Raw genomic sequence first — 12236 nt, 5'->3', positions numbered from 1 at the left:
AAGGGTGAGGGGGCCTCTCTAGCAGAGAATCCCGCTTGCCCGTCATTTCCATAGAATTCCGGGTAAAAATTGATTTAAAGCCTCGATTCTCTCCCTGCCACTGTATCCGAACTCATTATTGAGAAACATAAGCCGAGATTCGATTCTGGCATCAGAGGGAGAAAGCGTCTCTCATCTCACCGAGCAGCAATTTCCCTGAAAACACAATCTCAGATCTGCTGACTGTGGGAGGTGGGAAGAATGAACGTTAAGACCAACGTTAAAAACAACTTGAGTAGCCACAGTATTAAATATTTTAAGAAGTAATTCTGTCATGAAAATGAGGCTAGTTTCCTTCAATAGGCAAACTTAAAAAAAAATGCAAACAAACAAGCCATAAACTTCTTGAGGTTTTTATCTAAAAGTTAAAATTGTACGTACAATCCTCAAGGTCCAAATCATCAAACACCTTGTTGAGACCACTTGTGTTCATTTTTTAGCACACACATTGTTTCAGTTTGATCTTAAACACCTAAACAAACCCATATTTTCCCACTGTTTTAAGTTCAGAGGATGTGTCATTTTATCTTTCTGAAAGAATTCAAAGTGTACTTTTGCCCTCACTCTCAGACCAAAGAAAAAGTCAAAGTTCTTTCTCATGTAGACAGGTAGTTTTTGAAAGTGCAAAAATACTCCTCTTCTCCTAGGATAATTTGAATTCCTGGTCAATGAAAATACTGAATTTAAAAAGAAAATACTCTTTATCATTGGCACACCTTTCCTGGAATCCTACAGTTTAGGAAAATAGAGAGAGAGAGAGAGAGAGAGAGGTGTCAGGCACCTGTTTCTTAAAGAACATCTAGAATTTAACTGCTAGGTGGGAAAGGAAAAGTTTGATCAAGATTGATTTTGGGGAAGTGAAACATTCAAAGAAGAGACTGACCTTTTAATTACACTCTGAAAATAAAATTTTAAAGGAGCAAATTATTTCGTTTACTCAGAGACTCCGTTACTGTTACTATACTTGAAAGGGCCTCTGAGGGCATTCAAGATGCTGCTGACAATGTCAAAACAGCACGCAGCAGCATCTTTCGTTTTATTTTCTGAAATGTGGACAAAACGGGAGAAGTAACTTTTGCTTGGTTCTCCACTGCTACAGAGGAAAATTCTCACTTTCTCTCTCTCTTTTAAAATCATGCTTCTCTACCTGTTTTAGCCCCGCTAAATCTTTAAAAAGAGTCCCAAATCCAAACGGGGGTAGGAAGTGGCTGCCAGGATGTGAGAAGGGTGAAGAGATTCGTCTTTATTTTATATTAAATTAAAATTGCGTTATCTCCTTTTAAAATTTTATTGAATTAAACTTATATTATCTTTCAAGGCTATAAAAACTTGTTTCCCCTTCCCATCTGCTTTTCGGAGGGTAATAAAAAGTTTTCTCTAACCCCAGAGCAAGGTTGTAGTGATTTCTAGGACTGGCGCTGCGCAGCTCCTACTGTGTCCAACAGGGGTCGCTGGCCACGAACCTGCGCAGCGGCTCAGCCACGCTTCACATCTGAGCCGGGTTCTAGCCCCTGAAGGCGAGAGCCGCTCGCGGGGTCGAGTACAGAGCTTTAGTCTTCGTGGATAAAAAGAGATTAAAGGCTAAATTCTTTTTTGGGGTGTGTGTGCGTGCATGGGTATGTGTGTGTGTGTGTACGGGGGGCGGTGGTTATCAATTTTAACCAACTACGAAAATGTAGAGCTTTTTATCCTTTGATGTTCTCATAAAGAAACTCCTATCGGTGGGGGAATTACACGGTTTCTGAGCCAACACTGCAGCTACAGTGTGGGGGAAATTATTTAATTAAAAATATATTTTTCCATCTGTTCACATGATCTTTTTAGAAGTACTTAAAAAGCTGACACTGATCCCTTTGGCCTGTTCACCCTGCTCCAAGTTTCAAATACTTTAGCTATTTCGAAGGCCCTTCTATTAATTTGAAGGGGGAAAAAAGAGACCTAAATATTTAAATGCCCCCAAACAGTTACTCCTCTGCATCCTTTTTTTTTTCTTTCTTTCTTTCTTTCTTTAAATAGGGACTTTTATGTGATTGACACATTTCACATTGCCTATTCTGCAAAGCCAGGTATAAATGGCAAGAAGCGACTCTAAAAAATTTTTTTTGATGTTGGACTACATAATGCCCAAGTATAAGATGAAATCTAAACAAAATTGTAATCCACCCACCCCCACGCTAACTTAAAAAAAAAGAAGAAAAAAAAACCTTCACCTGTATTTAAATAGCGTGTCTTTAATTACAGCAGTTGGGGATGCATGAGGCTGAAATGAAATTAGCAGTCATTACCAGTCCTTTAACTCTGTGGTGCTTTTGATCAGCACTAAATTAGCTTTCCAGTCCTAACAAAGACTCTACAGCAAGCAGTGGGCTGTAAATAAGACAGCGCGACCTGCCCTCAACACCTTTTCTCTTGTCAATCATAGCTCTATCATTCAGCCCAAGATTAACCTTTATCTACCAAATTTTAAAAAAAAAGGAACGAAAGAAAGAAGAAAAAGAAAAAGGAGGCGGGAAGGAAAGCCCCCTTACCACCACATGTCGAAATAACAGAGGTTCCTAAGAGCCCCCTTTAAATTGTATTATAATGAGCCCGTGTCAGAATCTGCAATTTCCAAATCATCCCTCCCCACCCCACCCCGCTACAGCTCTCGAGTATATTAGAAGAGTCAGAATGCTGTTCAGGTAGGAAAGGAATCCCTTTCCCCGAATTACTAGTTGGGCATGGGCCACCCTCCGTAAGTCAATTTGCCATTAGCCTCTCCTATTACTCTAACAAAATTTCGGGAGAGGAGGAATGTTTGAGGAGAAGATATTGATAATTTTAAGGCATGTACATAAGTTTCCGGGATGAAAACAATCAATTTACTCCACTAATAGTCTCTAGTTTCTAAGTCTGCGGAGAAAACCACCAACAGCAGCAACAAAAACCCAGCTGCTTTTCCCAGTACTGAATTGAGAAAGTAAAACATTGGTTCTAGTTGCCATTAGAGGGCGCCAGAGAGCAAGCCCCGCTCCCTCGCACAACTTCCCACAGAAGCCCTCCTAGCTTCCAGCTTCGCCATGCTCTGTAATTCCTTCTCTCAGGTAATATTTCTTGCTTATCCTGCCCTCTTGCTTCTCTAGCCCCCTCAATGTCAATCTCTCATAAAGAACAAGGTGTCGCCATGTCCCTTTCCTTTTCTTTTCTCATCCTTCCCCCCAGCCACCACTAAAATAGTAAGATGCCAGATGAAACGGTAGCAACCCCTTAATGATATATACCTTTTGACTCAAATCACTCTCTCCACTCTATGTAATCTTGGTATGGAGAAGGTTCTTTGTAGGGATGAAATGTTGGATTTTAATATTTTTTTAAATGGAAGCCTGAAAATTTCATTTCTGCGTTTCTCTCTGGAGGCTCACGGATTTCTTTATTTTCATAGAAAAGGAAACACACACACACTATTGCGTGGCAGCTGATTACGCTCAGTGCTAAAACTGCTCAGAAGAGAATAAAATAATGTCATTTCATTTCTGCATTTGTCAAAGAAATCAAACTTAGTATTTAATCCCAAAAGTTAACGCTTTCAGACTTAAATCTGTCTGCGTTAAATGACTGCCACACAGGGTGTATTTCCACATCTCTTAAAGGTCAAAAGAAAAAAAAATAGAATGAGAGAAGAAAGTGAGTTGGGGGGGTGGGCGGAGAGGAGTGAGCTAGCAGTGAATGTCAAAGTTGGGTTGCAAGCTACTTACATGTCCATGTCAGATCAGGGTGTTGTCTTGTAGCAGTTTGATTGGCAGGTAAAAAAGCGAAAGAACGTGAGGGCTCCCTGAGCCTCTTGTCAGCCCAAGCTTGATCACTTCTCACCGGACAGAACGAGTTGAAGGAGCTTGCAATTCCCCTCTCATCCTCCATCCAAAGCACCGTGAATCCATTTCGGCTTTTCTTCCCCCCAGTCTCTCCATCAGCCTCCTGCCTTCAACCGCTTCGCCTTACACCAGCCTCCAAGACCTAGCCTAGCTTTGCCACTGCAATCCCCTGCAACAAGAAAAATCGTTTATGGCTTAAAACCCCAAATGGCTGATTTTTTAAAAGAGAGAGAGAGGGAGAGGGAGAGAGAGAGGAGAGAGAGGGTGAGGGGGAGAGAGAGGGGGAGCGAGAAGAATGCACCCAGAGAACAACAAAAAAGTCAGTTATCCTAACACTGCTCTATCCCCCCACCGTACAGAAGAAGAATAAAAAAAAAAGCTTTATGTTTTTTCAGTGGGTATTCAAAGATAATTTGATGCCATTGTTTCTGCTACAGATGGTTCTTTTAAATACAATAACACGGCTCTTTGTGCAGGCTACCCACAATAAAAATCGAAAGCGTTCCCCTGAATAACCATTTTGTTCTCTCTTGTATGGGGCCAACAAAAGATGCCGTGAGGTAATGGGTTCTGTTTATTGAAGCCATAGAATAGGGGTTTGATAAAGATTTTTTTAAAGCAGAAGACCTTGCAAGGTCAGGCTGATCTCTTCATATTTTTTTATTAAAATATTTGTCCAATAGATTATTCCTTGGTGCAGCTGCAGGTTTCCTCCTCGATTCTTAATCAGCCCAAACATCTGTCTCTTTGAGGAGGCTTGAAAAAGTCTGCAATTGTATCAATGGTGCAGGAACCTTATCAAATACTGAGTTTTTAGGCTCAGTGCAGGCAAAGGCAATGGAGTTTCAATTCTATTTGGTCCTGATGGGGTGAGGTGGAGGGCTGGGGGGAGAGGAAACACACCAGCCCCAGATAGAGTGACGGGAGAAAACCAGGTTTCCTCCCCACCACTCCCCACTCTCTGTTGGCCATGCATAACTGCACAAGCCAGACACACAGATCACTGAGGACTTGAGATGTGTCTCCTGATCTCTGCAAGCTCCACCCGTGCATGCATGTTGGACAGGGGTTAGGCATGTTTTCTTACCATGCTCCCCTTCTCCTCTAGTTAGGTCTCCAATCCCAGAAAACCTAGGGTGGGATGCCATGGGGAGGAGTGGAACAAGCTAAAGGTTAGACTTTAGCACCCAAAGGGTCCTACTCTTGGCTCTCTTTCATTCACTGTTATTTAGCTTTGACTCATTGATTGCTATCCTGCCAGGGGACTGGTGGCCACAGCCCTCCTGCTACAGTGTCCCATGCCCTCAGGCTTCTTATAGCCACCCTGTTTCCCCCTCAGCTCCACAGAGAACATCTGCTTCCCCTCACAGGGGAAGCCCTGCCACCTAGACCCAGCTGAGGTCTGTATCAACTTGGAGCCCTGAACACTTAGGCAATGAGGGTGCTGCAGGGGAAGTGCAGGGGAAGATGGCTAGGTTTCTCTACCTTTCTATAGGAATTAATGCCAGGATTCTCTGGGCCTCCAATAGCCCAGAGTGACTGTAATCCACTTTGATGACTTCTGCTCTGTGTATCGTCACTTGTGGCAAGACAGTAGTCTGGGGAAATGACTTTAATCTTAAAAACAAGTTTTCATTGGGTTCTCTATCTCTGCCCCCTGCCCCATTTAGTCCTCCCTTTCTTCCCACAAACCATTCAAAATAAAAGATAAACCCTCAAATGAATCTCTTGACAGAACCGATCTTAGCTTCTACCTTCCCTTTCAGAAACAATAATATTATTGGTTTACAACTGGTCTGAAGTAATCTAATAAGGGATCCTTGAGGACTATTACTTAGACACCAATTAAAGCCTTTCCTACAAAACTTGAAAAACAAACACAAACAATAAAACAGAAAATTAAACAATATTTCACATGGTTGTTTCTCAATAATTCATTTTATATCTCAGGGTGAACACCTTAATATTAGTTCAAAAGGAATGAAAGTCAGGACAATATTAAAAAGTTATACACATCCCAACACTCTCCGGATCAAGAAAACTGTGCCTATATAAGTGTGTGTTGGTGGAGGGAGGGAGTGGAGAGTGTAAATCAAGAGCAAACTTTAATAGAATAGGCTGAGGAGTGTGTTGCTTTGCTCACTGTTGGAAAGGTGGGAGGGGATGCATTATGCAAAATGGAAAGTCAACAGTAGAAATACCTACTCCAACTAAAGGTGGAGTGGGAGACAGTACATGTAAAATGTTTAATACAGTGTTTCATAACTTTGCACTACAAAAGTAATCCACTGAAATAACGGAATAATCTCTTCCTGCTTCCCTCGTCATACGTTTTTTTCTGATATCAAAACTTATAAAGGATGCCCCAACCTGATGAAAGCTATTTTCCTTTTCATATAACTGAAAGAAGAATCTGGACTGCTTGTCCTCTTTCCAGCAAGGGAGGGGCTCGGGGCTGAATCTAAGTCTGTAAGATAGGAAGGCATCAGTGAGTACCCTAAGGTGTCTAAAAGTGAGTAAACCTTACACATCTTATCAATTGGATCTATTCAATCCCAGTCACAAGGAAGTTTAAAATCTCTCAGGTGGCCTCACTCTCTGGTTAAGGATAGGAAGACAGTTTTGTAGGTAAGTCTCCAAAAGTTGTCTCAAAAGCTGTACTGCAGTGACATTCTATCTGACATGGGGGAAAACTTCAGCCTATAACTAAAAAATGTGGAATGTGTCACGGTGAAGGGCAAAAGTGACAAACTGCCTTAGTAGGTGAGGGAATCAAGAACCAGTTGCATGCAACTGGAAAATTGCTTAAAACAACAACAACAGCAACCTTTCTGTATCCAAAAACTAATCTAACTGGTCAGCTCCTCTCTCAGAGCAAACACACACCACCAAAACAATTCTAAGTTATAGAAACGGCTTTCTGATGGGGTTGGGGAATCCGTGTGCACTGATTTATGGGCGTTTATAGGTGGCTCTGAACTGGAAACTTCACTATTCAAAAGGGCTTTGGGAGCAGAGTTGAGCTCTCCAGTTCCACAAGCAACAAGCCTACTGGGGAGATGGGGTGGGGAGGGGATACTCACCCCCCTGCCCCCCCTACTGGGATGCATTCAGCAAGAACAACTCGGATTGAGGAAGGGAGAGAAGGAAGGAAAGAAGAAAAGGAAGGAAGGAAGGCAGAAAGGGAGGGAGGGAAGAAGGGAGGAAAGGAAAGGAAAGGAGGGGAAGGGAGGAGAGGGGAAGGGAAGGGAAGGGAAGGGAAGGGAAGATAAGGGAAGGGAAGGGAAAGGAAAGGAAAGTAGAGAGGGGATAAAAGAAGAGGATTTAATGGCAGAGGGGATAAGCAAGAGGGGCACCCGGGACCTGGTTTTAAATTGGCGAGTGCTGCTTATAAGGAAACACTGTACGCACGATCAGGGTCTGGATGTTCCAGGGAACCAGTGACCGTACAAATCATGAGTTTCACAGAGATGGCACAGTGCCATGCTTTAGCCATCAGCTACCGTGAAAACTGTAGCTTCCCTCTCGCAGGCAATCCGTCATTCACTACTGGCCGCTCTACCTCTCCACACGGAAAAACGTAGGACTCGGACGGCCTCGGCGCGGGCTGGGCCCCGGGGACCCTCTGGGAACAAGGGCTCGCGGGCGGGCGGCCGAGTGCCGGCCAGCGGGGCTCGGATAGGAGCCGCCCGCGCCAGGTCGGAGGGCGACTGCTTCCCCAGCCTGCGGAGGGTACCGGCTGCGAATGCCTCCAAATACACCACGGGACTCTGAACGTGCTGCTCCCGTCAACTCGCACAACACGATTCAATTATTCACTTAGACAAAACCAACACCACACAAGCCCGCCACTTGATGAGCTCTTAAAATGACAGGCAGGGGAGCGCGGCCAGGGCGACCCTCCGCCGGACACAACCCGGGCAGGGACGTGGTTTAAATGCAAGGTCTTTAGATTCTAAAACCTAACCCGGGAGCGCGCGCGAGTGTGTGAAGAGAAAACCTCAGTTCTCAGAGCCACTAGAATAAACTTCTCGCTGAGGCTCGGCCCTCTCGCCTCCCGCAGCCTTTCCTCGGTCAGCGGAAACCCGAGGGCAGCTGGGGCCGAGGGTGAACAAGTCTCGTTGGGTCGGGCCGGCCTTCTAGGCTGGCGGGGCCCTGCGGAACCGGTCCGCCTGACCCGACTGCGCTCGCGTGGGAAAGCGGAGGCTCGGCCGGCCTCGCTGCGCTTCCCCAGCCCCGGAGCCGCGGCATCCCGGCCTGCCCGTCGGCCCTCGCGCGCCGCCGCATTTCCCGCGCTCTCGGCCCGCACGTCCCGGCGCGGCCCGCACGTCTGGGCGCGGCCGGCGCGGCTCCGTGCGGCCCCGCCTCCGGCTCCGGTTCCGGCTCCGGCTGCGAGAGGGAGGGCGGAGGCCCTCGGCGAAGGGATGGGCGGCGCTGACCGAGTGAGTGGAAGCCTGGGTCCCGGGCGCCTGCAGGCCCGCTTTCCCGGCCGCCTTTTCCCACTCTGGGCGCCCCAAGGGGCGGGCGGGCGCGTGTCCCTGACTCTAGGCTCAAGCGTGTTGGGACCCGCTTGTTTCAGCGAGCGCTCAGTGTGGCGGGTTCGGTTCGTTCCCCAGTGCGCCGCGTGTGGAGACCGAGCCCGGGAGAGCCCTGGGAGCGTGGGGAGCCGGGCGTCCTCCCCGAGGGCTGGGCGGTGGGCAACTCGACGACTCGAGGGGTTCAGGGAAGGAAGGTGGGAGAGGAGGGCGGGCGCTCCCAGGGGAGGCGGCTCGCGGCTTCTCGGCCACGACCTGGGAAGCCCAGGTGTCGAAGGGGGGGGGCCGCAGGCTGAAAGGCGGCCTGTTTCCTCAGTGGTCACAGACGCAGCGTGGTCTCCCTCCCCACTCGTGTTCCAACTTGTGGAACTCTCTGAGGTTCCCCCAGTCTTTGTTTTACTCTAAGAACGGACTAAGAAGGGTGTGTTTTTATAATTAAGGGGAAAGCTGGAGGTAGGAGTAAGGCCTGTGGGTAGCGTTCCTTAAACTTTTCTTGATATATACAAAATGAAATTATACCTGCAATCATATGTTTGTGTTTATGTGTTAAGAGTGTTCATTTAAAAATGTTGAACATATAAAATATGCCACACATTTTGTGACTTTTAAAAAAATTTCTCACTTTATCAATACTGTAGAGTTTCAGTAAATGGAAATGTCTCTGGTCTTTCAACCTCTGAGGGTAGTGGAGCGAGGGGAAAGGACTGTGGGATATCTGTCTTGTGTCCATTTGGCGCAGTCTTACTAGTACCATGCTCCCAAGATAAATTAACTTGCATTTTAGTTAAAATATTATCATCATCTGCTGGACCTCAAGAATAACGTAAACTGAGGATATTTTCCAAAGGTACACCTTTGCAGTATTGTAACTACCAGTACACAGTTGGACTTGATAAGTTTACATTTGAACCAGAATTTGTATAGTGCAGCTCCAGGAACACATTTGCAGACCCATTGCAAAAGCTGTATGTACATAAATGTTTGGAAAGGTATCCCAAAGTGTGATTATTCTTTGCCCTTCTATTTCAGAGGCCCAAGAATGGGCAGTTGGTATGGATGGCTTACTGATACATTCTTCTTCTTTCTTAAAATGTGTATATATATAATATATATATATTTTATATATTTTAAATGGAGTAGAGTTGATTTACAATGTTGTGTTAGTTTCCGGTGTACAGCAAAGTGATTCAGTTATGCATATATATATATTCTTTTTCATATTCTTTTCCATTATAGTTTATTATAAAATATGGAATATAGTTCTCTGTGCTCTATAGTGGGTCCTTGTTGTTTATCTGTTTTATATATAGTAGTGTGTATCTGCTAATCCCAAACTCCTAATTTATCCCCCGCCCCTTCCCCTTTGGTAACCATAAGTTTGTTTTCTATGTCTGTGAGTCTGTTTCTGTTTTGTAAATAAGTTCATTTGCTGATACAGTCTTAAAGAGAGTAAAAACTGTGGTGAATTTTGGGAGAAAAGGAGCATCCCATTTAAGGTTTTGCCTGTGGAAAGAAGTTAATGATCCAAGGAAACTGATTCTGGGGAGAATTTCTATTTACACCTTCCCTTCCAATCCCTTCTCCTAACACTCTCCCTTCACCCTCGAAGAAAGAGCAGCATTCTGTTTGCTTGAGGGTAATAAGAGCAAAGGAGCTGACCTTTAATGGCCATCTATTATGTACCAGATACTTTCTCTTATTTAATTCTCATAATAATCTTATAAAATTGGTATTTTTATCCCCTCCCTTTTTTTTTTAAACAGAGTAAGGGAAGATCCAGCTGATTTAAATATCTGTGGCTGGGAAACAGTAGATCTGGGTTTGAAATCCAGCTCTATAATTCTAAAACCCATCATGGTCTTTAAAATCTGCTAAACTGAGTTCAAATAGACTCAGGCAAGCACCACTGGTTACTGACTATTGCGGGTTCAGGAGGAAACTGTGAACAGTGTGTGGTCTTGTCTTTTTCTTCTCTCCTTTTTCTGGAAGGCAGCTTCCTAATTGTGGCTCTCCTTAGGATCTTTTGGCTATGAAGAGATTGATTTGAAGCAGGGATATAAAATTCTATGTCTTTTTCCCGTGCCATACCAAAGTTGAACCTAGAGTTTAAACTCAGTTTTCTGCATTTAGGTCTCAGTTGGCATCAGGTTTAAGGCTACCCATAGGCTGGCTTGGTCAAGGTAATGATTTCATGAGGACAGACTCAGATAGGTCAAACTAAGTATCACTCTTAAAACTCCAGCCTCAGAAACCAAAAGGGTGGGAGGGAAATATAGTAATAACAGAACACATGACTGCTAATTAACCTTATTAACAACTGCAAACCAGTGAACATTTATATTTTTATTTTCTCAGAAAGGCAATTAATTTTTTTTTGCCTTCTATTAACTACCTTTCCCCCCTAGATAATTACCTATAGCAAAACCACCCTTTAAAAGGTCAGTAAAAATTATTTTAAGACATTAAAATATAAAAATGTATTGTTATTTTAATAGGCACTGTGGATAGTTTAATTTGTATCTTGTATTAAATTAAACATATGGTGAACAGGGTATAATAGATTTTCTATAATTTAGCTGCCAGTGTGGCAACAGCAGCCAGTTACTCTCACCAGCAGACTTGTCAGTGGTTTGTTTACTAGCTTATTTGAATTAAAATAAAGCTTCGCTTCTGCTGACTGCACATCATTATCTATGAGACCATAATCCTGCTAGCAAATCCTATATCTTCCAGAACTGGCTCTTTTGTTTGGGATTACTGAGAGCTTAGCCTATAACAAAGAGGAATAAGGCATCCCTCTCATCCTCATAATTAAGTGTGGGGACTAATTTAGAAACAAACCCAGAAAGATGTACTATTTGGAGTTATATTTCTATACAGAATGGAAGAGAAACAGGATAGGCCAAACACCTGATTGTTAACAGAATGTTTAAACTATTAAGCAAGTGTACTACAGGAATCCAGCTTGTTAAAATTAAGAGCAACAGCAAATAAGGCAGTGATGGCCTTTGCACGGGGCAGTAATTCTGTATGAAGGATCTGAAGGTATGTTTGGGAAGAGGAAGTATTAGGGTGTCAGGCAGGAGAAGATGTGCTGTATGCTTTGTGAATGACATTTATTTTGTTCTTTCATTATCCTAACAGACTGCGCAATTAATAGTTATTGTTATGAGCAGAGTTATTAAAATACTGAAATAAAAATAACAAAACAGTTTTTTATTCACTGGAAAAAATATAAGTGTCTTTGGAGATTGTTAACATTTTACTAACAAGGTACATAAAATTTAGCGAAAAGAAAAGAATGGGTGATTTCCTGGCTCCTTCCATACACCAGCTCAAAACAGACCTTCATGAATTCTGGTAGCCCAATAAAATCTATGTTTAAGGAAAGAATTTCACAACTAGGATGTACATAAAAGCAGCGTTTACAATCCACCATTCATATATAAACTGATGCCTGTTTGTTAAAGAAGAGGGAAAACACAGGGGTTGATTTGTCAATGTCCTTAACATTAATTGTCACAGATGGGAATTCTGAGGACCTATGTGAAACAAAATCAGACTCTGGTGAATTATAAAGCAGGTCCTTAGACTTAAAAACATTTAGGCAAAGTGACAGTTCAGAACATCTGTTAGCCTTCTGTCTGAGTATAAACTAGATGTCATGGAGTGCACAGCTGTAGGCATTTTAGGCTTTTTTGCCAACATCTGTCACAGCAGTACAATAATATAGGTAATTATCAACACCTTATATAAACTATTTGCTATTTTAATTTTTAGAAAGAGTAAAATTAGTGTTACAATCCTTGGC

At 43.5% G+C, this 12236-nt stretch overlaps 1 protein-coding gene across 1 annotated transcript in view; it reads left to right on the top strand.

The window, feature by feature from the left end:
* The first annotated feature begins 7217 nt into the window (after nucleotides 1-7217).
* Nucleotides 7218-12236, top strand: part of LOC109551861 (uncharacterized) — a 197047-nt gene continuing 192028 nt past the window's right edge. Inside the window, exons 1-3 of the mRNA XM_073804638.1 lie at nucleotides 7218-7293; nucleotides 7408-7588; nucleotides 7954-8332. Of these exons, the coding sequence (XP_073660739.1) occupies nucleotides 7218-7293; nucleotides 7408-7588; nucleotides 7954-8332 (636 nt within the window). The remainder of the gene's footprint in view (nucleotides 7294-7407; nucleotides 7589-7953; nucleotides 8333-12236) is intronic.

The sequence above is a fragment of the Tursiops truncatus genome, chromosome 4, assembly GCF_011762595.2.
Source record: "Tursiops truncatus isolate mTurTru1 chromosome 4, mTurTru1.mat.Y, whole genome shotgun sequence".
NCBI classification, from domain to species: domain Eukaryota; kingdom Metazoa; phylum Chordata; class Mammalia; order Artiodactyla; family Delphinidae; genus Tursiops; species Tursiops truncatus.
This window is presented reverse-complemented; position numbering and strand designations above follow the sequence as displayed.